Raw genomic sequence first — 27,968 nt, forward strand, 5'->3', positions numbered from 1 at the left:
GGGAAACAAAGAAGGAAAATATAGAGAAAGAGGATGGGCAACTCTCTCTCGCATAGCCAGAAGCCCACGGGGAAAAAGATGTGGCTGACCTCTGAGGAGACTCAAGCAGTTAGGAAGAGGAATCCAACAGCTCCCTGAAGCAACACAAATCTCTATGCAACCCAAGGCTCCAGCCTTATAGAGCCAGCTCCAGGACTTCCCACCAGCCAGGAGCTCTACTGACACCTAACCAGTCCCCAGGCCTGGGATTTCAGTAGTTTGGCAGCCTGTTGGTTTGCTGACATCTTTTAACATCTTGGGTTTAGCTGCATAGAAGATGGCCTCTTTCTGCTTAGGGTTTCTACAGTGTCTTTTGGTGAGTCCTAAGCAGCCAGTGGGTGATCTGATATCATGGGCTCACATCCTTCACCAGCAGGGCAATCTGTTCCTGCAGCTGCCGCTCCCCTTCCCATGCTTTGCTCTGGTTTCGACACCTCAGCAGCTCAGTCTTATGGTCCTGGTGATGCATAGGGCAGTAGCTCTGTGGTTCGCACAGCTCCTGAAAGGCAGGGGACAGAGTAAGGGATCCTCTTGATTATGCAGTCTTCCTACTAGGTATAATAGAGATGCTGCAAGTAGTGGCTAAGAAGCAGCAGCAGTTTCTTCTCAGAGGGCTTTGCAGGACCTGGGAGCTGCATGCTGAAGTAGGCTTCCCCGAGTTTGGGCTCCCCCGTTGCCCCATGTGCCCCATCCTTTACCATATATTCTGGAAAGAAGTCTCTGTAGCCCCCTTTGAGGATATACAGCTCTGGGTAGTACAGTGCAGGATACTGGTTCACAGCCCTGTCCTCTTGTCTCAGAGAGCGGTACCTTTAGAGAAAATCCAGGGATGGGTGGGGTGGAAAGAAGCAAGTTCAGGATTCCACGGGCTATACACTGGGGAAGGGGAGGACTTTTGCTAACCCTCAAAAGGAACTCCAGATCTATTTTTGCAAAACAAGGTCCAAGTAGCACCATTCTTTCTCCTCTGCTCCATTGGTACCTAATTCCCAATCCTTTTTCCTTCACTGCTTCCAACCTTTGAATTGTAGAAACCCCTTTCCTCCACCTCCCTAACATTCTTCAAACTTCAGTGAAAAGTATTCATTGATTCAGTCTCTGTCTGAACTGATCTGGGAAGGTTCTCTGGCTGTAAGTCCCTACTCAAGATCCATTTCCATCACCCACCCTACCCTGTGTAGACACTCACATGCGGGGACCCCTCTCTGAGGAGAATTCACAGTGGAACACAATGATTATTCTTTTCTGAGTATCCAAAGGGACAATGGGTTTCTTCAGAAAGAAGTTATACAGTTCTTCTTGACTGTACAAGTTTAAAGCTCCCTGTAAAAGAATTTTATTAAGTATTTCCTTAAGGATCTGTGAACAGGGCCAACACTTAGAAATAACTGGAATACCATCTTGAAATATTTGGTTCAGGAAGGCTAGACTATAAGTACTTTCAGAGAGGCAATCTACCTGTATCTACCCCCAGGGCCTGGCATGGAGCTTGGTATGTAGTAGGTGCTCAATAAATGTTTATAGAATGGAGCTGCCTGAAGTGTAGGGATCATTGTGAGGAATGTCTGTAAGCATTAAGTGTTTGCAAACTGCTTCTCAGTCCTTGGATGAATGTTTTTACTTCCAGGTAGGAGCTCTTGGCTCCTATAGAAAGACGGGAGATTGGTCTAAGAGGGAAAGGGAAAGTAAATTGCTCAAAGTACACAGAATTAGAACAGGAATGAGGACTGAGCCTTGATGTGCTCCAAATATATAATATCTGCCCTGGTTCTAGAGTTCACAGTACTCTTTGTCCAGACTTCTCAATAAAGAGCTATCCCCAGCCCCTTCCCTACTAAGTCCTCAATGTAACCTTACCTGGATGTGTCCTCCCAGGTACTCATATGGATAGCGGCAATCGATGATATAAAATATCTCTATCAGACCCTGGAACTTCCCCAAAAGCAAGGCAGCCACCTGCACAGAAACTATGATTGAATATCCTGCTTCTTCTGAGGGAGAGAAGAGCCAGTCACACAGTTCCTGATTTGCACAGCATTCCACTGTACGCCCAGCCTCCAAAGTCCCCCTATGGTTGAAATACGGCAGTGATGCAGCCCCACCCCACATGAGAGGATAAAATAGGAAATGGCCTTTTTGGAGAACCAAAATAGCTGGTATTACCAGGACATCAGGGAAAACCACACTCAGGCTACTTATTTGGAGGCAGGCATGGCTGCAGTCAGCCTCTGAGAAGATATCCAAGGACTTCTGTAAGGGCACAGGTAGCAGCTAGAGCTCCTGATTTTACAAGAAGAAATGAGAAATGATTCCCCACCCTCCGCTGTAAAATTAGAAAGCAAGTTTCCCAAAAGGGATATGGAAGGAAAGGGGTGATATCCAGAAGAGGAAACTTAAGCTCGTGTAGTTATGTCAATTGGTTCAACCTTTCTGGAGGGGACTTTGTAAATACTTATAGAAATAAATGCAATTACACTTTCAACAATTTCTTTTCTAACATCTTAAGTAAACAGAAAAGTACATAAAGATAGGGCACAATAATATTCATCTCACCATTGTTTCATATTATCAAAATACTATGAATAGCTTAAATACTCAATAAAAGGGGTTTAGTTAAATAAATTAGACATTATCAGTATAACAGAATATTACATAGCCATTAAAAGGATAATATAGATATCTTTTTATTGCTATAGAAAGATGTTTACAATGTCTTACTAAGCTAATTGCAAAATTACATGTTTATTATGATCCTATTTTTATAAAACTTATGCCAGAATAAAATGTGTAAGGCCATAAGGAAAGTATTATTAGTGCTTATTTCTGGTGGTGAGGTTATGGGTAGAGTGACCAAATAATTACTGCACAAACTGGGACACTTTTGAGAGTGAAAGAGAATACTATTAATAATTACCCTACACTAATAGGCATAAACGGGATTGCAACATGTAAACCAGGATGTAAGTTCAGCCTAACTGGGTGATTTTTACTTTTTTCCTTTCCCCGTCCTCCTTCCTTCCTTTCTTTCATAACAATTATATATCATTTGTTTAATTAAAAACAAAGGTGCATATAAAAGAGAGTCCTTTAACACAGCTTCAGTTGAATAAAGAGCCTATATGAGTGAACACAGAAATAAATACAAATGGAAGTGGGGATTTTAGGGACAGAACAGACCAGATGGTAGCTTATGTAACCAGTTACCATCTCCAGAAATCTGCTTACTGTTTCTGGGTTGATGTACTTCAGATCTTGGTGTCTCCCTGACACGGTCGGCAGTGCACATACCTAGAAATACCCAAGAGCTGAAATAATAGCAAGTTCTCTATACCCAAATTTGAGATCATGACCCATATATTGTCCTTTCCAAATGACATTTAAAACCTCAGATGCCTTCAGAAATCAATGCTCTCTATAACATGCATATGCAGCAATTTCATTTCTAAGAACTGATCCTAAGGAAATAATTACGGATAGGTACAAAGTTTTAGATTTAGCTACAAATATGTCCACCTTGGTATAGTGCATAAGGAAAAATTGTAGAAGTAAATATCCTACAAGAAAGGATTTATCAAGAAATTATGGGCAGCCAAAAAAGAAAGAAAGAAGTACTGTGCTGCTATTAAAAGTGATGAAATGATGAAGCAGAACTGTTTACTGACATGAAAAGATGTTCCTGACACATCAAATGAGAGGGAATAAAAACCTCAGCAGATCACAAAACAAACATAGAAAAACAAAAAATGTATTTGTGTACATGAATGTGTGTTTGTGAAAATACATAGAAAAAAGTCTGCAGGAATATACACCAAGAAAATATTAAATAAAAGCAATAATACTCTGACAAGATTTGGGGTAATTTCATTTTCCATCTTTTCTGTAGTGACCAAGTATGATTTACATAATTTTCAAATATATTAAAAAAAAAAAAGTAGAAAGCCTCATACTTGGGACTTCCCTGGCAGTCCAGTGGTTAAGACTCGGTGCTTCCACTGCAGGGGGGACAGGTTCAACCCCTGGCTGGGAAACTAAGATCCTGAATGCTGCACAGTACAGCTAAAAAAAAAAAAGAAAGCCTCTTCTTATCTTCCCCACTGCTCTGGATATTCCCAGAATGAATAAGGAATCCTTTCTCATGAAAGGTTTAGGGCCTAGATCTACCGCTACAGCAATTTCAGGTTATCAGTGAGTACTTGGTGAAGATGCATAATTAATTAAACCTAGTGTCCTCTGCAAGCAGAGAAGATTCAGATCCAAAATACAGGATGAAATACAGGATTGGTGTAACCAAACTCACCTTGGAGAAATCACCAATCAGAGGCCCCTGGTTAGAATCTTCCTCCAGCATCTGAGTCATATTAATGTCACAGAGGGAGACCATTTTCTTTATACCTAAACCCTGAAGACAACAAGATTCCCCCCACCCCCAGTCCTCATATTAAAGGTTTAAAAACCATGGGATGGAAGGAGTAGAGGGAGACATTAAAAATATGCGTACTCTTTGATCTAATAGTTCCGCTTGTTTTACTAAGAAAATAAAGATATGTACAAAGATTTGGCTGTAAGGATGTTTACAACAGAGAAAAATTTCTAATAAATGATCAATAACAGGATCTTGATTAAACAAATCATATCCACACACTACAGATTACTATTAAGGAATAAAAAGTATATTGTAAATTTCAGTGACATGAAAATATGACATGATATCATTAAATAGGTTAGAAAACATGTACTTTATAATGCCACTTTAATAAAAGAAAAAACATTTGCATTAAAAAATGTCTGAAAGACTATACATCTAGTATTAACAGTAATTATCTCTGGTCTGTGGGATTATGGGCATTTTGCAACGGCTTCTTTTTGCTTATCTGCATTTTCCATTTTACTGTAACGTCATACACTGATTTTATAAAATAGCCAAATGTATTGAGATTTTTTTTAAAGGAGGGATAGGGAATGAGGGCTAAGTTTTTCAGAATTTGCTTTCCACCAAACAAGTGTGCTCTAGGTTGCTATTTCTCTCAGAATGCATATAAAACAACAATAAATGTCCTTACCAATCAAAGTTCCCTTGTACTTTCTCAGATCTTAAAAAAGAGGGTTGGGAAGACAATACAATGACATCATTTCCAAAATTATACTATAATATAACATATTTATTATTAAATATTTTATATACGGATGCAGATGTAGAAAAGAAAACAGGAAGATGGAAAGAAGAGATAAAAGTAAAAGTAATGAAGAAGACCAAAAGATGTACTAAAGCAATCCCCATGCCAGAAAAGTGGAGAAAACGAGATAGAAGATTAAAGAGACTGTCTTCTTAAAAAGTTTCTTACCTTCCTGAGCTCTTTGTGGCTAGAACAATACTTCTTTTTTACTTTATCTGGTATTGTGTTGTCCTTGAATTTTACCATCTGCTTCAGTCCTGGACTGTTCAAACAGTCTGGCAACGAAGAGGAGCGATACAGGTAGCTCCTGTTCACAGATGCCTGTTTGGAAATATGAAACCCCAAGGTTCTTCCTCCTTAAAGTGTGTCTGCAGGCCAGCATTGTGAACATCTCCTGGGAGCTTGTTAGAAATGCAGAATCCCAGATGTTAGGCTTCAGCCCAGACCTGCTAAGTTAAAATCTGCACTCTAACAAGATGCCCAGGTGATTCCTAGGAACACTCAAGTTTGAGAAACAATGCCCCAGGTAAGCAACCTGTCTTCCCCTCCTCATTAACATCTTTCTCCTCAGACTGCATGATGTTCCATCTCTCCTAGATGTTTTAAATCCAGCCAAATTCTCGACCTGACCATCTTATATATAACAATTCTTGTAGAAGAAAGCAAATGCAAGCTTAGTTCCTCCAGTCATATGATAGTTTCTCTATGGGATACTAAGACCCTGACAATCAAAAAACAATTTTTCTTTTCCAGCTGTGTTGGGTCTTCTTGCTGCACGCGGGCTTTCTCTAATTGCGGTGTGTGCTACTCTTCGTTGCAGTGCGCAGGCTTCTCATTGCAGGGGCTTCTCTTGCTGCAGAGCACAGGCTCTAGGCACACGGGCTTCAGTAGTTGCAGCACATGGGCTCAGTACGCAGGCTTCAGTGGCACGTAACTGTGGCATGCAAACTCAGTAGTTGGGGCGCGTGGGCTTCAGTAGTTGTGGCACGAGGGCTCAGTAGTTGTAGCTCGTGTGCTTTAGAGCACAGGATCAGTAACTGTGGCACACAGGCTTAGTTGCTCTGCAGCATGTGGGATCTTCCCGGACCAGGGATCGCACCCATGTCCCTTCCACTGGCAGGCGGATTCTTTTTTTTTTTTTTTTTTTTTTTGCGATATGCAGGCCTCTCACTGTTGTGGCCTCTCCCGTTGCAGAGCACAGGCTCTGGACGCGCAGGCTCAGCGGCCATGGCTCACGGGCCGAGCCGCTCCACGGTATGTGGGATCTTCCCAGACCAGGGCACAAACCCGTGTCCCCTGCATTGGCAGGCGGACTCAACCACTGCGCCACCAGGGAAGCCCTGCAGGCGGATTCTTAACCACTGTGCCACCAAGGAAGTCTAAGATCCTGACAATCAAGATTTAAGAACCCCGACAAAACTGAAGATGACAAGCCAAAAAAGTTAACCTGGGTGAAAAAGTACTAAGAAGCAAGAGTATATAGTTGTCCCTTGGTATCTGTGAGAGACTGGTTCCAGGACTACTACAGATACCAAAATCTAGGGATGCTCAAGTCCCTTACTTAAAACCATGTAGTATCTGTATATAATCTATGAACATCCTCCTGTATACTGTATTTTATTTATTTATTTTTTGGCCATGCTGCACGGCATGTGGGATCTTAGTTCCCTGACCAGGGATCGAACCCATGCCCCCTGCAGTGGAAGTGTGGAGTCTTAACCACTGAACTGCCAGGGAAGTCCTTCCTGTATATTTTAAATCATCTCTAGATTATAATACAGCTAATACCTATACCTATAATACCTAATACAATGTAAATGTTATGTAAATAGTTTCCTGTGTGGGCAAATTCAAGCTTACTTTTTGGAACTTTCTGGGAAAAAAATTTTTTTTTTTTAATATTTTCAATCTGTGGAGTGAGAGAGAAAAAATGTCATTCAGCCTTCTTAAAGGGGATGAATAGGGAAGAAATATAGCAAAATAAGCAGCATGCAAGGAAAAAGAAAACACTAGAATCTAATATCAGGATGACCATTATAGGATTGATACTATGAAGCCCATCAGGAAAAAAGTAGATTAAATACCATGAAGAACTAGTCTTGGGAGTTGCTGGCCCAGGAATAGACTTAATACAGGAGGATGGACTAATTGTCTCTTTGAAAGGCATGGTATGTGTGTTATATACCCAGAGGCAGGGGGATATATTAAAAGACCTCTGATGGCAAGTTTCAACTAATCCAAGATTCTTATCCTCTGTTTCCTTCTTTATACACTCACCTCACTAATTGCCATGGATTGATTTAGAAGGGTGCTAGACCTCCTAAATAAGAGATAAGAGAGCCAAAATTAGAACACATATTGATAATAAATGGTTTCTAGGAGAAGAAAACATGAACATCAGTATTTTACTTTACAATAACTATATCTACACTACAGTGTTTGTCACACCCATGGTCCTAAGGAAAACTCCATTGTTCATGGTACCAGTTGAAGGTACAGTTCACATTTGATATACCAACATTCTATACCTACCTTTTCCTTTGGACCCCTGCCAGTCATCTCCCTATGTCTCCACAACCCTACTCCAAGCCACTGGTGACTGGACCATATTGCTGACTGAACACTCCTATTTAGTGGTCAAGAATATGTAAACATAACCTGGGCCAATCAGGTTCCCTCTCTGATAGTCTAACTTGGAAAATATCAAAATAATTAGGCAGCAGCAGAAGCCAAAGCTTTATTAAAAGGAAGAAGCCAAGAGATATAGTCAAAGGCCATGACGCCAATGAATGGATGGATGAACCAAAGGTATGGTGGTAGAGGAAATGTGGTGAAGAACTGAGGAGTAGGCTACCCAGCCTCCATGACAGACTTCCCGTCATGTAACTTCAGTTTTGCCCTGAGAAGAATGCAGGAGGAAGCCAGATCAGAATTTCAAATTTGCTGGCCTTAGTGCAATCTTTGTTTCTTTTAACCAAAAGAGCATCTCTAGAACACACTGTAATTATTAAGCTAAGGGCTCATTTTAAAGAGTTTGAATTAATTATCTACTAAGTGAAATGTATCCATGTATTAGTACTACATCTAAGAAATCTTTGCCTAACACAAGGTCACAAACATTTTCCTCCTGTTTTTTTCCTTCAGTTGTTTTACAGTTTTAGGTTTTATATTTAGGCCCATGATCCATTTTGTGCTAATTTCTATATATGGTGTGAAGTATAGATTGAAGTTTTTGTTTTTCAGATGGATTTTCAATTGCTCCAGCACAACTTGTTGAAAAGACTATGCTTTCTCCATTTAATTGCTTTTGTGTCTTGGTTTATTATCAATTGACCATATATGCATGAGTCTGTTTCTCGAATATCTATTCCGTTGCACTGAAGCTTTAAGTTTTTGGTAGCTATTATGATGGTGACAACGAAGGTGATAAACATCTCTTTGGGTTTCATATTGTCCAAGGACAAGAAGCCAGAAATAAATGATAGCAAAAAACTACTTTAACAAACAGAAACAGCCACTACTGTTTTGACAGATACTTTCCAATACATTTATATAAAAACAAATGGCAACTTATTGCAAGGAGTATAAGTGGTAGGTCATAGAGGAATGATGATGATGATACTTTAGATTTGTCTAGCCAGTTAGAAGTTTCCCAGTTACCAGAAGCTAGTGAGGGGAGATCCCAGGACCAGCTGCCTTAGATCTACCAACTAATGACTTTCATTGTTTAAGGAATCAATGAACACTTTCCAAATCTGGGAGTTTTAAAGCACTGCAAAGGCCAGAAAGGAGAAAAGTTCAATTCTACTTGCAGATTTTATTAAAATGTTAAATTAGATAATTATTACTTTGTAAACTGAGGAGGCATCATCATTTCCTCATGGCTTATATGCTCTTCAGCACACATAGTCTTGGCTTCTGTCTGTACCGCTCTACTGCTCTTGTCAAGGTCATCAACAATTTTCTTGTTGTCACATCAGACGGTCACTTCTTTAGCCATGTATCATCCTGAATTTCACAGTGCCTTCCACTGACTTGGCTAATCCCTTATTTAGCTTCAATGGCACAGCCTAGTTTCTTAGTTTAGTCCTAGTATAGACAACTGTTTACTAAAAGAACTGTGATGCTTCTACCTCTCTGTTGCTCCTTCTCAGTCTTCTTTGTCAAGCTTCCTCACCTACCAAACCTCTAACAGATATTGGATTCAGGGCTAGGACCGGGCCCTTTTTCAATCTCCTCACTCTTGCCACAGGTGACTTTTTTCTACCCGTGAATTTAAACTTTCCCTCTATGCTGATGACTCTCAAATTTTTCTCTCAAGACTTCTGCTCTTACTTCCAGACTTCCACATTCACATACCTGTTTGACAATTTTTAAGTACATACCAGGTGACACAGCAGTGAATCAGAGAGTGGAAGAGACAAACAAATAAATATACTCTGTACTTTCATGTAGTGAAAAGTGCTGTAAGTAAAAAATAAAGAAGGATAAAAGACAGGAAAAATATTGGGGTTAGAAGTTTGTCGGGAAAGGCCTTTCTGTTAAGGTGACATATGTGGAGATAAGAGACCGAAATGAGGGAGAAAATCATGTTTGCCCAGGGGAAGAGTGTTTCAGGCTGAAGGAACAACAAATGCCGTGGTGAGAATAGCAAGGCCAGTGATGGCCGCATTTAGTACGGTTCCATTTTTAGAAAGCTCAAAAACTGAAGCAATACTATAAACCAAATAGATCTAACAGACATCTATAGAATACTGTACCCAACAAACAGTAGAATATACATTCTTCTCAAATACACATGGAACATTCTCCAGGATAGACTATATACTGGGACATAAAACAAGCCTCAATAAATTTTAAAGGATTGAAGTGATACAAAGTATGTTCTCTGATCACAATGGAATAGTTAGAAATTTATAATAGAAAAAAATCTGGAAAACTCACAAAAATGTAGAAATTAACACACTCCTAAATAACCAGTGGGTCAAAAAAGATCACAAGGGAAATCAGAAAATACTTTGAGATGAATGAGAATGAAGATATAACATACAAAAACTTAGGTAAAAATGCAACTAAACCAGTGCTTAGATGAAATTTATAGCTGTAAATATCTATAATAAAAAAGAAGGAAGAATTCAAGTCAATGACCTAACCTCCACTAAAGAAGAAACTAAATCCAAAGCAAGCAGAAGGAAAGAAATAAGACAGATTAGAGCAAAACTCAGTGAAGTAGAAAATAGAAAAACAACAGAACCAAAAGTTGTTTCTTTGAAAAAATCAACAAAATTGATAAACCTTTAGCTAGACTGACCAGGAAAAAATGAGAAAAGACTCAAATTACTAAAATCACAAATGAAAGAGAGGACATTACAACCAATCATATAGAGTTTTAAAAACATCATAATGGGGACTTCCCTGGTGGTCCAGTAGGTAAGACTCTGTGCTCCCAATGCAGGGCACCCAGGTTTGATCCCTGGTTGGGGAACTAGATCCTACATGCATGCCGCAACTAAGAGCCCGCATGCCACAACTGAAAGATCCCACATGCCTCAACTAAGACCTGGCTCAGCCAAAATTAATTAATTAATTAATTAATTTTTAAAAATCATAATGGTATACTATGAACAATTATATTCTAATGAATGAGAAAACTTAGATTAAACAGGAAAATTCCTAAAAAGGCAAAAACTATTGTCAAGAAAAAAAAAACAGAAAATCTGACTAGACCTGCAAAAAATAAAGAGATTAAATTAGTAATTTTAAAATTTCTCACAGGGACTTCCCTGGAGGTCCAGTAGTTAAGACTCCACGTCTCCAGTGCAGGTGGCATGGGTTCAATCCCTGGTCAGGGAACTAAGGTCTCGCATGCCATGCGGCACAGCCAAAAAATAAAATAAAATAATTAAAAACAACGACGACAAAACAAAACTTCTCACAAAGAAAAGCTCAGGGACTTCCCTGGTGGCCCAGTGGTTAAGAATCCTGCTGCCAAATGGAAGGAGAAAAAACATATGATCATCTCAACAGATGCAGAGAAAGCTTTCGACAAAATTCAACACCTGTTTATGATAAAAACCCTCCAGAAAGTAGGCATTGAGGGAAATTTCCTCAACATAATAAAGGCCTTATATGACAAACCCACAACCAACATCGTCCTCAATGGTGAAAAACTGAAAGCATTTCCACTAAGATCAGGAAGAAGACAAGGTTGCCCACTCTCACCACTATTACTCAACATAGTTCTGGAAGTTTTAGCCACAGCAATCAGAGAAGAAAAAGAAATAAAAAGAATCCAAATCAGAAAAGAAGAAGTAAAGCTGTCACTGTTTGCAGAGGACATGATACTATACATGGAGAATCCTAAAGCTGCTACCAGAAAACTACTAGAGCTAATCAATGAACTTGGTAAAGTAGCAGGATACAAAATTAATGCACAGAAATCTCTGGCATTCCTATACACTAATGATGAAAAATCTGAAAGTGAAATTAAGAAAACACTCCCATTTACCATTGCAACAAAAAGAATAAAATATCTAGGAATAAACCTACCTAAGGAGACAAAAGACCTGTATGCAGAAAATTATAAGACACTGATGAGAGAAATTAAAGATGATACAAATAGATAGAGAGATATACCATGTTCTTGGATTGGAAGAATCAACATTGTGAAAATGACTATACTACCCAAAGCAAGCTACAGATTCAATGCAATCCCTATCAAACTACCAGTGGCATTTTTCACAGAACTAGAACAAAAAATTTCACAATTTGTATGGAAACACAAAAGACCCCAAATAGCTAAAACAATCTTGAGAAAGAAAAACAGAGCTGGAGGAATCAGGCTCCCTGACTTCAGACTACACTACAAAGTAACCAAGACAGTATGATACTGGCACAAAAACAGAAATATAGATCAATGGAACAGGACAGAAAGCCCAGAGATAAACCCACACACATATGGTCACCTTATCTTTGATAAAGGAGGAAAGAATATACAGTGGAGAAAAGACAGTCTCTTCAATAAGTGGTGCTGGGAAAACTGGACAGCTACATGTAAAAGAATGAAATTAGAACACTCCCTAACACCATACACAAAAATAAACTCAAAATGGATTAGAGACCTAAATGTAAGACTGGACACTATAAAACTCTTAGAGGAAAACATAGGAAGAACACCTAGAGTCCATGCTCTGCAACAAGAGAAGCCACCCAATGAGAAGCCCGAGCATGCAACAAAGAGTAGTCCCCGCTCGCCACAACTAGAGAAAGCTTGTGTACAGGCACGAAGACCCAACGCAGCCACAAACAAACAAACTAATTAATTAATTAATTTAAAAGAAACTGAGGCATAACAAGATCATATGACTCACCCATACAGGTAAAAGTGGCAGAGTCAAGCTATGAACCCAGGCAGTCTGGCTCTAGAGTCCATACTTTTTAGACCAATATGCTCTATTGACTCCCATGCTCTTGACTTTTCCCTCTAACCCCAAATAATCTCAAAGTCATCCTTCAATCAGGATTGGGAATGGTGGTCAGAAAAACATAATACCCAAGGCTAATTAACCCTAATTTTCTTTCAAGGAGAATATATTCAAATATACTTTGTGAAATAAGAAAATATATAAAATGACTTATTACAAAGCTACAGTAATTGGAACTATGGTTCTGTAAAGATACACCTAGACCAACGGAATAGAATAGGGAGTCCAGAAATAAACTCTCACATACACAGTCAAATGATTTTTGATAATGGTGCCAAGACCTTTCAATGAGAAAAAGACAGGTTTTTCAACAAATAGGGCCGGAAAAACTGGATACTCACATGCAAGAGAATGAAATTGGACCCTTACCTTACACCATAAGCAAAACTTAATTCAAAATGGAACAAGACCCAAATTTAAGAGTTAAAACTATACAACTCTACAAAGAATTTCTGTGTGGGGTGATGAAAATAAAATTGACACCTCTGTGCCCTAGATCTCTCCTTTCTGATCCTTGAATGATGTTATTCCTGTTATGTATCTACCTCATTATTAGACTCTTTAGTGGCTATTACTCCTTCTTCACAAACTTTCTCTCTGCTTTTAAACTTGGAGTCACTAGCCTTCATTTTCTCCTCTATGCAGATGGTTCTGAAACGTACATTTCCAGCCCTGATGGTTCCAATTCCTCATTCAGTATTTCCATTTAAGCTTCCTGTTACTGTCTCTAACTGAAATGTCCAAAACTGAACACATCTTATTCCCTTTGAATTCACGTTTCTTTTCAAATTCATTACAGTGTCATCATTTCTCCAGTTACTCAGATTGAAGTTAAAAGTAGTACCATCCCAAACTCCTAGGTCCCTTTTTCCTATCACTCTGCCATTCACAGCACTTTTGACAATCATTATCTTGTTTATTGACTTACTTGCATTATTTATCTTCTTGACTAGAAAAAATACAAATAGGAACTACATGAAAATTAGGAATCTTGTCCATCTTAATCATGACTTTGTTCTTAGTTCTAGCACAGCACCTGGTGCATACCAGCTTCCTAATAAATACTTATTGAATATTGTTAACAGCTTATACTAGTTTTTATTAACAATAATAAAGTAGGTATATTATTACAAACTGCTTTTAATACTTTATCATATTAACAATGATTCTCTTGTGGAAGTGTTTTATCATTATGCTCTCCATTTTATATTTGAGAAACTGAGCCTTAGAGTGGTTAAGTGTCTTGTTCATGGTCATAACACTACATAAGAGAATGAGGACCAGAATCCAAGGGTTCTAACTCAGCTATATCATATTACCTTGTAAAATGAATAAGTTTAAAAAACACACCCCCTGGACTTCCCTGGCAGTCCAGTGGTTAAGACTCCATGTTTCCAATGCAGGGGGTGCAGGTTCAATCCCTGGTTGGGGAAGATCCCCCATGCCACAAGGCAAGCCAAAACAAAAAACACCCCTACACATATTTGTTTCAAAGAAATGGAGTTGATTCAGAAAATCTAACTGCCTCAGAAACTATCTTTGATATTTCAGTACATCGCCAATAAGCTACAGGCTTCAGATATTCCTCTCAATGATATGGGGAGGATAAAAGACAAAAATATATATTGTAAAATACTTAAAAAATCATGCTAAGCATATCCCATCTATTACTATTATTCTGGAGGCATCACTTACACAAGATTACATTGATGGTGATCTACTCAAACTGCTAACGAACCTTCTCACCCAGCAGTAATAAGAGTCCCATGATGACCTGATACTCTATCAGTCAGGTAGCCCTTAGAGTATAGAGACCATGTCTTCTTGATCTCTGCAGACCTACCACATAGTACAGTGGCTGCAACATATTAGATACACAATATTATTTATTCAAGAATGAAAGAATTTAGGACTTCCCTGGTGGTCCAGTGGTTAAGAATCCACCTTCCAATGCAGGGGACGCAGGTTTGATCCCTGGTTGGAGAACTAAGATCCCACATGCCGCAGGGCAATTAAGCCCATGCACCGCAACTACAGAGCCCACATGGTCTGGAACCTGTGCACCACAACTAAAGAGAAGCCCGCGTGCCATAACTAGAAAGAAACCCACCCGCCACAATGAAAGATTCCCCGTGCTGCAACTAAGACCCAACGCAGCCAAAAACTTAATTAATTAAAAAGAATGAAGGAATTTGAAAAATGCAAAAACGCCATCAGAGAGTACTTTACCTTGGCCTCTTCTTGATCTTCCAGAGAAAACTCCATCAATTCATCTGAAATCTCCTCTGTCTGGTTTTCTCCTAGCTCTGGATTTTTATCTAATTTTGAAACTGTAGTAATAGGACTGTCCAGATGTTTCATTTCACTTTCCACCAAGTTTCCATTGTCCTATGAATTATATTGACAATATTAAAAACTATCCAGGACCCTTACCTTACACCATATACAGATATTAACTCAAAATGAATCAAAGACCTAAATGTAAGAGCTAAAACTATAAAACTCTTAGAAGAAAATAGGAGGAAAGCTTTACAACCTTGGATTTGGCAATGATTTCTTGGATATTACACAAAACCACAAGCAACAAAAGAAAAAATAGATAAACTGGATTTCATCAAATTAAAAACTTTTGTGCATCGAAGAATACTATCAAAAAAGTGAAAAGGCAACCCATAGGATAAAATATTTGCAAATCACATGAATACTATCAAAAAAGTGAAAAGGCAACCCATAGGATAAAATATTTGCAAATCACATATCTGATAAGGGATTAAATTCAGAATATATAAAGAACTCCCACAACTCAACAACAATAACAACAATAACAACAATAGCAACAATAACAACAGAAGGAAACAGGACTTGAATAGACATTTCTCCACAGATATACAAATGACCAATCAGCACATGAAAAGATACACAACATAACTAGTCATTAGGGAAATGCAAATCAAAACCACAATGAGATACTACTTTGTACCCATTAGGATAGCTACTATTAAACAAACAAACAAACAAAAAACCCCAGAAAATAACAAGTGTTGGCAAGGATATGGAGAAATTGGAACCCTTGTACATTGCTGTGGGAAATGTCAAATGGTGCAGTCGCTATGGATAACGGTATGGTGGTTCCCCAAAAAAATCAAACATAGAATTACCGTATATGACCAGTAATTCCATTTCTTGGTATATACCCCAAAGAATGAAAGCAGGGGTTTGATGATATTTTTATGCGAATGTTCACAGCAGCATTATTCACAATAGCCAAAAGGTGTAAACAACTCAAATGTCCATCAACAGATTAATGGATAAACAAAATGCAGTGTATTCATATGATAGAATATTATCCAGCCATAAAAAGGAATGAAATTCTGATGCATGCTACAATACGGATGAACCTTGAAGACATTATGCTAAGTGAGATAAGCCAGAAACAAAAGGACAAATATTATATGATTCTACTTACATGAAGTACCTAGAGTAGTCAAATTCACAGAGACAGAAAAGAGACTAGAGGTTACCAGAGGGAGAAAAGCGCAGTTATTATTTAATGGTTAGACAGCTTCTGTTTTGAAGGATGAAAAAATTCTGAAATGGATAGTGCTGATAGTTGTACAACATTGTGAACGTACTTAATGCCACTGGGTTGTACACAAAAATATGGTTTAGATGGTAAATGTTATATATATTTTACTACATTAAAAAAAATCACACACACATATACAGAAGATTATGTAGTAATTCACCATGCTCCACGTCTTCCCCTATTCCAAGGAATCAAAAATCTGAAACATGATCAGCTTCATCTGCTTTGCATGGGATATGTTAAAATGGCTTTCCCAAAGTGTTGAGATTAGAATCCAAATCTCTGGAGTATCTTAAGTCCATAGTCTATTAAAAACAAGTGATGCTGTACACCTGAAACTAACACAACCTTGTAAATCAACTGTACTTCAATTTAAAAAAGAAGAAAAAATCACAACAAGTGAGTGCCTGGGTAACTTAAGACTCCAGTAGCAAAATGGACAAAGGACACAATCATTCACTAGAGAAAATATACATGGCTAATAGTCACATGAAATCATTACTAATTATTTTTAACATAAAATAAAACATTTTACCCATCTAATTAGCAATTTTTTTAAAGTGATAACAAATTATCCAAATGAGCCATGGATTGCTCCTGAAAACATAAATTCTTAGAACTTTTTTTGGAAAGGAATTTGGCAACATGTATCAAAAATCTTAAAAAGTATTTAAACCCTTTAATCCAGTAATTATGTTGTCTTGGTGCTAATCCTAAATAAATTTTTTAACATAGGCAAAAATTTGTGCTCAAGAACTTACATGATAGCATTATTTGTAAAAGCAAAATGTGGATACTCCTAAGTGTCCAACAATCGGGAAGTATTGTACGTAGGTGTTAGAATAAAAGCATCCCTTAAAAAGTAATGTTTACTAAGAGTTTTAATATTAACTTAAAATAACAGGATATGAAGTTATATATATGATATGACCTCAACTTTGTAAAACTGTACACATGGTTAAAAGATTGAAAGAAATGAGGTAAAATGTTAATAGTGGTTTTTCTCTATGAGGTAGCTATTTTCTTTTTTATATTTTCCTTTATTTATTTATTTTTAACATCTTTATTGGAGTATAATTGCTTTACAATGGTGTGTTAGTTTCTGCTTTATAACAAAGTGAATCAGTTATACATATGTTCCCATATCTCTTCCCTCTTGCGTCTCCCTCCCTCCCACCCTCCCTATCCCACCCCTCTAGGTGGTCATAAAGCACCGAGCTGATCTCCCTGTGCTATGCCGCTGCTTCCCACTACCCACTAGCTATCTATTTTACATTTGGTAGTGTATATATGTCCATGTCACTCTCTCACTTTGTCCCAGCTTACCCTTCCTCCTCCCTGTATCCTCAAGTCCATTCTCTAGTAGGTCTGTGTCTTTATTCCCGTCTTACCCCTAGGTACTTCATGACCTTTTTTTTTTTTTTCTTAGATTCCATATATATGTGTTAGCGTACAGTATTGGTTTTTCTCCTTCTGACTTACTTCACTCTGTATGACAGACTCTAGGTCCATCCACGTCACTACAAATAACTCAATTTCGTTTCTTTTTATGGCTGAGTAATATTCCATTGTATATATGTGCCACATCTTCTTTATCCATTCATCTGTTGATGGACACTTAGGTTGCTTTCATGTCCTGGCTATTGTAAATAGAGCTGCAATGAACATTTTGGTACATGACTCTTTTTGAATTATGGTTTTCTCAGGGTATATGCCCAGCAGTGGGATTGCTGGGTTGTATGGTAGTTCTATTTGTAGTTTTCTAAGGAACTTCCATACTGTTCTCCATAGTGGCTGTATCAATTTACATTCCCACTATCTGTGAAAGAGTGTTCCCTTTTCTCCACACCCTCTCCAGCATTTATTGTTTGTAGATATTTTGATGATGGCCATTCTGACTGGTGTGAGATGATATCTCATTGTAGTTTATTTTTATACCATTTTCACAATGGGCACATAGTACTTTTAAAACCAGGGAAGGGGGGGGCGGAAACACTTAAAGAATAAAGGGGAAATTTTTTAAAAGGCCTAAGAATTTTTTCTTCTCCTTAAATTTAAATGAATAAAAAGATCAGAGGATATCTCCTCCCTTTCCCTGCTCAAAGGTTACTTCTCCAACCTCTTTTCTCACCCAAGTCAGCTTTGAAAAATTCAAAGGGACATAAATCCAGATCTATCATCCTCTACCCCACAATACCTCAGTTGACTCTTGAGGAAGATGTCCAGTGACTCACCAGCAGAAAAAGAGGAGACCTCAGGTTCCTGGGTACCCACCACTCCAAGGGCTTTGAAGTGCTGTTTTCCTGCATAAGAAAAACTACATTGGCTGGAGGAAGAGAAGTGTCAGCAGACCCTGCCAAAAACATTTCATCTGATGAAGCCACGAATAATCCTTACAAAACACAGTATATGTAACCAAGGTTGACCACGTACCCTGAAAATACAAATTATGGTTTGGATTTGTTATGGTGTGTAGATCTGCTCTGGAGCGTACTAATTTTATGATCACAAGCCAAATGAAGGGAGGAAAAAGGGAGCCTGACAGGGGAAGGAATGATGAGATTTTTAAAAAGTGATTATAAAGGGAGATTAGAAGGACTGTAATTCAAGAAAAAGCTGATTAGAACAGCCAAAAACATGGGCATAACTTAGGTAATGTGAGCAAAGAAGAACAGCAGCTATCTTTTATAGATACTGATCTGGCGGAAAGGATGGGAGGCAGGGAAAAGAAAAAAGATGGCTAGAAAATGGGATTAGTTGAAGGGATTAGTTAGAGAATTATCTTAGCGATTAGGTAGCTTTGGAGAGGCCAGTTTCAACTTGGAACTGAAGGATGGTCTGAGACTCAGAGGAAAAAGGACAATGACTTCCTCAGAATAGGGGCTAAGAAGCTGGGCTAAGGGGGAAATAAGAAGAAATTAAGAAACCTAGACTTGTATATGAAGCCATGCAAAGAATATGTGAACAAGTTATGTAAGTTATCCCTATCTGCTTAAAAAAGAAAAAAAGTCCTAAATTCCTTACACTGCAATCAACTGAACATGAGTAATAATGATGAACTGCTGTGGAAGATTTGGAGCTAGGATCAAACCTTAAAGGGTAAAAACAAAACAAACCATAAAGAATTTTTTTTCCATAGTGATGCAATTTGCTTGTCTAGCATACTGAGGCACAAACAGCTCTAGGTCTCATAATGATACTGATGAGTTAGTTGTTCCACTCAAAGGAAGAAAACTGCTAATGGATCTAGGTTTCCATTAAAACACTCACATTCTCTTTATTTGTGGATGAGCTACATATTGCATCTTTCTTCCTGTGGCCATGGTCCAAAGCATTCGGAGTGCTACAAAGCAGCTGTGCCTACAAGAGATTGTTTTCTGAGAACATCCAGCATCCTCAAGCCACAGGTAAGCTGGAAGCCCTCTGCTTCCCACCTGACAAACAAACTCAGACCCAAGAAAGATGAGTTACTCACTGGGCTGCATTTTACAAGGTGTTGGTGATAATTCCTGTAGATAAAAAAAACTGCCAGTCAGTTAAACCCCAAATAGGATTTGGTTATTCTTCAGTGGCTTGGGACATCCCACTTTTCCTTTCTTCCATTCTAGGAGACCTGTACCTAGTTGATATGTCTTTTCCAATAACAATATGTAGGGTGTTCTCTGTGGTAAATATCAAGACATTGAGTGACATCCTGGGGATAAGGACCTCATTTCACTGGCATAACCATATACATAGATATGCATCAAAGATGATGAGTTTGTCCTACATCTTATGCAGACACAATTTACAATTTACTAATTTTTCAGCATTGACTATTGAGAGATAATATTTATTTTTTTATGAATTTCTATCCTCCCTTTCCAGATTTTATCTAGTTTACCTGGGTTAGGACATATAAACAATTCAAAGAAAATACAGGCAATATAAAGTAAAATTTTCACATGTATTGATTAAAAATACTCATGGAAAGCCTTCCCTAGTGCATGAAAGTGGCACCTAATTCATCTGAACATCGAAGAATAATACTATAAAAAGATTAAAACAGTCAAATGGAAAATTTATGATAAATTTAAGAAGTTGAATTAAAATTACTTTTCAGTCCTGAGTACTCTGATTGAACATTTTAAGATCTCCAACACGGGACTTCCCTGGTGGTTCAGTGGTTAAGAATCCACCTGCCAATTCAGGGGACACGGGTTCGATCCCTGGTCCGGGAAGATCCCACATGCTGCGGAACAACAAAGCCTGTGCGCCACAACTACTGAACCTGCACTCTAGAGCCCACGAGCCACAACTACTGAGCCTGCATGCCACAGCTACTGAAGTCCATGTGCCTAGAGCCCGTGCTCCACAACAAGAGAAGCCACCGCAATGAGAAGCTCATGCACCACAACGAAGAGTAGCCCCCGCTCGCCGCAACTAGAGAAAGCCCGCGCACAGCAACGAAGACCCAGTGCAGCCAAAAGTTAATTAATTAATAGATTAATTTTTTTAAAAAGATCTCCAACAAAGAATCTTCAACAGTAATAATAATAAACATTATAAAATGTATGGTATGCATTAGGTACACATTTTCATTTAATCCTCACAGCAGCCATTTATGTAAAGTGCTATTATTATCTCCATTATTATTATTTCTTTATTACAAATAAAGAAACTGAGGTCCCTTGAAATTAAGAAACTTGTCAGAGTCAGCTGGTGAAGTAGTAGTAAGCCACTGGAATCCAGACACTCTGATTCCAGAGCCTGCACTCTACACTTTCAACCACTAAGATATATATACTCCATCTAAGTGCAGTATACCATTCTCCTCCATTCTAAAGACAATACTGATTGTATGTGATGGTTAAAATGAATAGCCTTCATTTTCACAACACAATTTAAAATGAGCTTTTTTTTTTTAAGGAATTTTGCCTTTTTTCTTTTTTTTTCAAATTTTATTTATTTATTTATTTGTTTATTTATTTATTTATGGCTGTGTTGGCTCCTCGTTTCTGTGCGAGGGCTTTCTCTAGTTGTGGCAAGCGGGGGCCACTCTTCATCGCAGTGCGCGGGCCTCTCACTATCGCGGCCTCTCTTGCGGAGCGCACGCTCCAGACGCGCAGGCTCAGTAATTGTGGCTCACGGGGCTAGTTGCTCCGCGGCATGTGGGAACTTCCCAGACCAGGACTCGAACCCGTGTCCCCTGCATCGGCAGGCAGATTCTCAACCACTGCGCCACCAGGGAAGCCCCACAACACAATTTAGATCTTGGAAACTTAAAAACATTTCAAGGGAAGAATCTAGGCCCCCAAGCCCACTTACATCTAAAGTGAAACATTCTCTACTCTACAGAGTCTGCATAGGATAAAATCCCCAGGCCAGTGTTGAAAAGGCTTTAGCATGGGGTTCATTTCGCAAAAGAACTTACATCCCAGCTAACTGTATTTCCTCAGGTCCTGTAGAATCCAAGTGACCTGCAATCAGATGTGAAGAGTTATTCCTGTCCATGCATTTTGTCTTTCCTTCTCATTTTCTTCATTACCAGTGAGTCATATTAATTTCAAAAGCTGGCCTTGTGAACACAAAGGCTCTTGATAGGTACCAGTTTCATGGTACAAGGTACCATGGTATAAGGTACAAGTTCATGGAAACTTAAGAATTTACATGTGTCACGGAAAGAAAAAATTCTGATTAGCAGTGCATTATGCTAAACTACAGAGATTTCTTCCATGAGTAGAAAGGAAAGCTTATCACTCAGGAAATGTGAAATCAGAACAAATACTAAAATGGTTGATTAGTAAAACACATTCCTTTGGGGTACACACCCTATAAAAACACATAAGAATTAGTTGACAAAGTATTTCTTTATGTTGGTTTCTTTGCCTCTGCTGAGATTAGACTAGGGCATAAACTTTTCATCTTTAACTACCACTTTCATTCCCACAATCAGTCAACAAAATATTCCTTCTTGTCTAACTTTCTCAATGAAAAGTGACTCCTATTGGGGTCAATTCTCTTCCCATTGGCTGAATCATTCTCCTCAAAAATCCTCTAGGTACTCAAAGAATTCCATCTTCAAAGTTCTCTATTTACTTTTACCACCTTCCATCTCTATCCTACTACTCTGTCCTCACCCCTAACAGTTATTCCTTCCCTTGAGGCTTTTACCTCCCTTTTCCCTACCAGTTTCATCAAGGTCTGAAGAAGTGGTAAACTGAGTGGCAGACATCTCCCCGCTGCTAAGATTCGAAAGATTAAGGCAACGTTTTGGGGTTTCTCTGTTGAGACATAATAATACATCAAGATTCCCATTAGGTTGTAATATCCTTAAAAGGCAAAGATCACATTATCCTCTTCATTTGAAACACCCCTCAATGACTATCACATAATCTGAGCAGTGTCCAAATAAAGCTAATTGTTTTTTGGAAGTATTTCAGATTAGGCTGAGAAAAATCTCCCACCTTTTCTCTACTCTAATAATCTGTACCTCATTTTCTCCTCACCAACATATTGAGACAAGGGAATTTTTAAAAATTGGCTGAGGTGGGTCTTGACCACACATCTTTTGCCCTGAGCAACATAACAACACAGATTTGATTTCTCCCTGGAGTCTCCAGTACTTCTCTGATCTGTGATTCTCCAACTTTGTTGATTAGCTGACGCATGAGGGCATAGCATGACCAGAATTTGAAGTACAGTAACAGTAACGTTAACAGTAGTACTAATAAGTGGAAACTCATATAATGCAATAAAGTTTTCAAAGACTTTTCCCAGACATCACATCATTTGATTCTCACAAGATCCTAGTAAGATATTATGTCACAGCAAAGAAGCCTGAGACTCAAAACGGTCACATGGCTAGTCAAGGGCAGAGCTAAGACTTAAACCCTGATCTCTGAGCCAGGATAATTTTTAAAAACCCAAAAACTGTTTAGAAGAGCAAAGGAGATAAGGTGTGAAAAGAAAAAGTGGATTTACCCAGACAAAATGCTTAGGTTTGCAGAATCACCAAAAAGTTTCTTCTCCACTGGGGTTCTAGGGTTATCTGAACTGATGGAAAAGGAAGTATCTCTCTCCAGGAGCAGGTTTAATATCTTCCTCTGATTGGACCTAAAACTAGGTCCTGAGTCAGGGCTTCCCTCCTCTCTTGTAGATGAAAAGAATTCTGCAGACATGGTCTCCGAGTTCTCACTAAGAAAAAATAAAACGTAGCTAAGAGAGGGAGAACGCCATCTACACAGGTACATCACAGATGGTCTAGCTGTCAGAACCTCCTCCACCCTTTCCAGCAGCGACCAAGCGGATCAATATTAAGGAGGGGGCATTCCTAAACGGTGAACCACATCTTGGCTTGAAGATTAAATAGCACTTGCCGAAGCGGCTTGGCCTTTCCAGCGGAACCTGAACTAACCGAAAGGCAACCTCAGGACCTTAAAGATGGAATGAAAAGAGGACCTGGACTTGTTAGGAGCCACATAGCTCGTGACTCCTGACAGGAAGGAACTCGGGTCTCCTAACTCGCGATAATGCCTGTTTTGTCCCCCTAACCTCTGTTTGCGAGGCCCGTGATTCCAAGGAGAACACAGCTCTGGGCTTACCTCAGGTTTGAGTCTGAGACTTGCCTTCAGGAGGAAGAGAAGTAGGCAGGGAATCACACACAAGCGAAGACTCTAGCAGAATTCAAGGAAATCTGGGGAAAAGAGGCGATTTAACCAGACGACAGCTATGCCTCTCGAACAGATAGGCTGGAGTTTGCCTTCTCCGCTTCTCTCACCGGACTGTCGAAGTTACAGCCTCAGAGCAAGATCAACAGCCATAGGCCTTGACCATTCAAACCTTCCGCCCGCCCAATAACCTATCCCGCTCGCCTCTAAGCTGCGCCAGCCAATCTCCGCGCACCCGCCTAGACAACCCCGCCCCCCCACACCTCGGCCAATCGTTTGCCTCGTACAGCACCCGGGGGCGTGAACTGTTCCGGAAGGAGCGAGATTTGCCCCGCCCCGCAGCCCAGCGGGCTGCCGACTGGCCCACCAGCTTTCGGCAAGACCCGAGTTAAACCCCGCCCCACAGGGAGTTTGGCGCCTCATTGGCTCTCCCTCTGGCCTATCACCACACCCTTTCTGAGCTCCCCTTTCCTTCAGCCCCTCCAACCCCGGGACATTTAAATTGCTAGCGACGACCACTCCCTAGGGTAATACCTGGAGAAATTAATTTAGGTGGGAGGGTGCTTTAAACGTTTTTTGTTTTTGGTTTTTTCCCTTGCTTCTTTCTCGTATCGTTACGTGGACCTTTCCCTCTTAGTTTTGCTAGCCTTCCCCTGTAGATGGAACATTTGCCGCCCGTGTGGCAGATGTTGCGGCGAGACAGGTGCGTGTATTTATGATGAGTAGCACTGGCCCCTTCCAAGAGCTTTCCTGGGTCGGTGTCCCTTTTAAGCGCGCAGCATCTGAGACGCTAGGTTATATGCGGTAAAGGGAATTCCTTTTCAAGGAAAGTAGGAGAGTTGAATCATCTCTTGGCGTAATCCTTATCACAGTCCAGAGGATACCAAACTTTGGTTGTTTATGGAAATTTGAACATTGACTAGGTGATACTAAGAATTTATTCTTAATGTTGGGGATTTGCTTTTAAATAATCCTGTGGGAGTGGTGGTGAGTATAGGTGAAACAAGATTGGCCGTGAGTATTGGGTGATGGGTAGCTAGGGGGTACATGATATCAGTGCTCTCAAAGTTTTATCCGCATACTAATCACCTGCGGATCTTGTTAAAATACATATTCTGATTCAGTAGATCTGGGTAAGAATTCAAGATTCTGAACGTCTAACAAGCTCCCAGCTGATGCTAATGCAGCTGGTACTGGGACCATACTTTGAGTTGCAGGAGATTACGCTGTTCTCTTTGTATATTTGTAATTTTCCATAAAAATGTTTAAAACAACCTTGGAAGCTCTTTAAAATACATGTTCCCAAAGTGATAATTCAGTAGGTCTAGAGTAGGGCTCAGGAATTATCAAGGCCCCCAGGTGCTACCCAGACAGATGGCTTGCAGACCACACTTTGAGAAACGAATTAGAAATGCAGCCTTAATCTTTGAGAGACAGTAAGTGAGAAATACAACCTTTATCTGGTGTCAGGATCTTGGTAGTGGTAGTGGCTGAGAGTAGCTGGGTTTTATCCTAATACCCTTTTCATCTGTAGAATCTGCTTCCCCAGAAAGGAGGTGCGTGAAGAGCCTTTATCCTCTAGGATAGAGATGGTGAGTGTGGGAGTCAGTACAGAGCCCTGCCATGCCAGGTGAGTTTGACAATCAGGCTGGGGATTAACGGAATGTGGGAAGAGTTGGTTTCCGCTTTGATGACCATCATCACACTTCATGGGACGACTGTCTATTTCCTCACAGGTGGGAGGTAGAGACAGATGCAATTGTCCTACAGCGGCGGCAAAAGCAGATAGATTATGGCAAGCGCACACCTGGTTACCAGTGCTTTCTGCAGCAGGTCCCCAAGTGAGTGCAGTTGTGGGTAGTTACAACAAGAGTGTCAACCACGTGGCTTTTGTTCACTATCAGATGATGGAAAGATACTAGAATCTGAATGCTCCCACAAAGTTGTAGCATTACTAAAATAAATTATCCAGCAGTCTAGCCCCCCAGATAAGTTTCCAAGTGTTTTTTTTTCAAATGGAACAAGTTATACGTGGGCCATAAGACTTTTTAAAGCTCTATCCGTGTTTGCTAATGAAAATTTTTTTTCTTCCATCCATTTTCACCTCATGCCTCCATCTGACTTGGCTTATTACAACATACTTGCCTAATTACATGTAAGCTTACATGCATACATACAAACTAATGTATGAAAAGGTAGAATGTACTTTAAAGAGACGTCAAATATTTTCTTTTATATCTCTCTTGACTTCTGAGGGAGTTGGAATATCTAATTTACCCTTCCCAGAAGAAAGAATATTAGGGAATTGGGAATTTTGATGTTTAATCTAATTTAAAGATTTTCTTTGGATTGTGGGCATTGATCTTACCTCATTATCAGAGAATCCCTAATGAGTCTCCTAATTCATCATGATAAGCAGTGAGCTGTGCCTCTTCACCTTGACCTCAGTCTGACATATATGTTGTTGCCAGGGCACAGCGACAGCCAGGACTTCACCCTCAAACACCAAACAAGAACAGGAGGTACAGCCGTCGCTCCTGGGATGCCCAGATCAGGCAGTGGAGAAGAGCCCTACATTCCTGGGACCCCCCCAGCCAGCCTCTGCAGGCTGAGGGGTGTGTGCACTACTATTCCTTGTTCCTTCCCTGAGTGGTGGACTAAGCCCTACCTCTCCCCACTTTGCAGAGGTTTAGCTTTCACTGGCTGAAAAGGGAGAGTCTGAATGAGCTGCACGTTCCTCTGACTCTGCTGCCTTCTTAGGTGGGGAATGGACAATCTCTTAGAGCCAATGGATTCTACCCCTTTGGATGACTGGCACAAGACCCTGGAACCCTCAGAGAATCTGGATGGAGAACAGAAGGGAGCCCAGGTAGTATCCTCTGCTAAAACCCACTGGAGCAGGGTCAGAGATGGGATCTGGCCCAAGAGGTCACAGTTATGATGGGGTTCAAGGTAGTAGCCCAAGAACAAAAGAAGGGAAATGGGACAGAAAGAAAAAATTGCAGGACGTGAGTAAAAAACCTTGAACCAAAAGTGGCATAAAGAAATCTAGTTATAGTTAGTAATGGGGGACAGGTTGGGCTGCACTGGGGGCGCTGTTTTATACGTGATGAAATGGGTGTCATCTTCCTTTGAAAGGAGACATGAAACCTGAGTTGCAGGGTTTAGTTGTTTTAAGTGTCTCAGTTTCTTTCAGTGTTTTCCAAATGCGCCAATGCTAACTTAACTTCTTATTCTCAATCACTTAACTTTAGTAAGCATGGTATTTTGTTATTAAATAAAAAGGGTGATCACCAAGTGGTGAAGACCAAGGGCTTTAGAACCTCAGACTGCTTTTTTTTAACTTTTTATTTTATATTGGAGTATAGTTGGTTAACAATGTTATGAGTCAGATTGCTTTTTAATACTGCTTTTGTCCACCACACGGGCAGTCACTTAACCTCTCCTGCTGTTTAATCCAACAAATAAGGAGATTTTGTCTCATTTGATGATTGTAAACAAAAATGACAATACATATTTAAAGTATGCAGCACGGTGCCTGGCACGTAAGTGCTCCATAGCAGCAATTATTGGAAACCATGTCTCCTACACTTCACGGCCCCTGTCCCTTCTTTTGCCAAGGGGAAATGTGCAGGGCAAACAAATGTGCAGTGTATCTCCCATCCCCCCCCCCCCATTTTCTTGATACTACCTCACTTTCCCTCTACTCTTCTTTTCCAGTTTGCAGGTTTGGTGGCTCCTGTCTCCTCCCTTCCCTGGTTCTGTGAGGAAGATCCCCACCACTGGCTCTACCTTCTAGCTGATCACAATTACTTATCTGTCCCAGACTTGAGTGGGACACAAAATATTTAGGGAAAACATATCTTTCACGGGACTCGTTGCTGAATGTAATAGTGAAGATTACTTGCACTACTTCTACTTAACAATCGATTAAAAAAGATCTAAAACTCTGTCCTACAAAGAGATCATAACACGAAGGCATTGTTTAAAACCTCTCCTCTTCCCATATTTTACCCTCTCTCTAAACCTTCTTTGC

The 27,968-nt window shown here is 39.6% G+C and overlaps 2 protein-coding genes across 3 annotated transcripts; one reads left to right on the forward strand and one right to left on the reverse strand.

Moving 5' to 3' along the window:
- CDC25C (cell division cycle 25C) lies at nt 1-23,921 on the reverse strand. 2 transcript variants are annotated; one of them, XM_030869491.2, is made up of 15 exons: nt 23,867-23,921; nt 23,247-23,459; nt 22,452-22,546; nt 21,697-21,742; nt 19,759-19,792; nt 19,554-19,643; nt 18,518-18,586; nt 14,927-15,085; nt 5,382-5,534; nt 4,337-4,438; nt 3,265-3,327; nt 1,897-1,995; nt 1,229-1,362; nt 738-849; nt 1-538 (listed from the first exon to the last, which is right to left on the reverse strand). In XM_030869491.2, exons 2-15 carry the CDS (start codon nt 23,441-23,443, stop codon nt 389-391), a joined length of 1,503 nt encoding a protein of 500 aa, XP_030725351.2. In that variant the 5' UTR covers nt 23,444-23,459; nt 23,867-23,921; the 3' UTR covers nt 1-388. The 2 variants fall into 2 exon arrangements, with proteins under 2 accessions (XP_030725351.2, XP_060152244.1); XM_060296261.1 differs by lacking the exons at nt 18,518-18,586; nt 23,867-23,921 and having other exon boundaries at nt 23,247-23,452.
- Nucleotides 23,922-24,591: 670 nt separating this feature from the next.
- LOC115860082 (oocyte-specific histone RNA stem-loop-binding protein 2-like) lies at nt 24,592-27,929 on the forward strand. Its single transcript, XM_030869506.2, has 6 exons — nt 24,592-24,635; nt 25,467-25,562; nt 25,669-25,773; nt 26,404-26,547; nt 26,693-26,801; nt 27,653-27,929. Exons 1-6 carry the CDS (start codon nt 24,592-24,594, stop codon nt 27,782-27,784), a joined length of 630 nt encoding a protein of 209 aa, XP_030725366.2. The 3' UTR covers nt 27,785-27,929.
- The last annotated feature ends 39 nt before the right edge of the window (nt 27,930-27,968 follow it).

Source organism: Globicephala melas, chromosome 3 (assembly GCF_963455315.2).
Source record: "Globicephala melas chromosome 3, mGloMel1.2, whole genome shotgun sequence".
NCBI lineage: Eukaryota > Metazoa > Chordata > Mammalia > Artiodactyla > Delphinidae > Globicephala > Globicephala melas.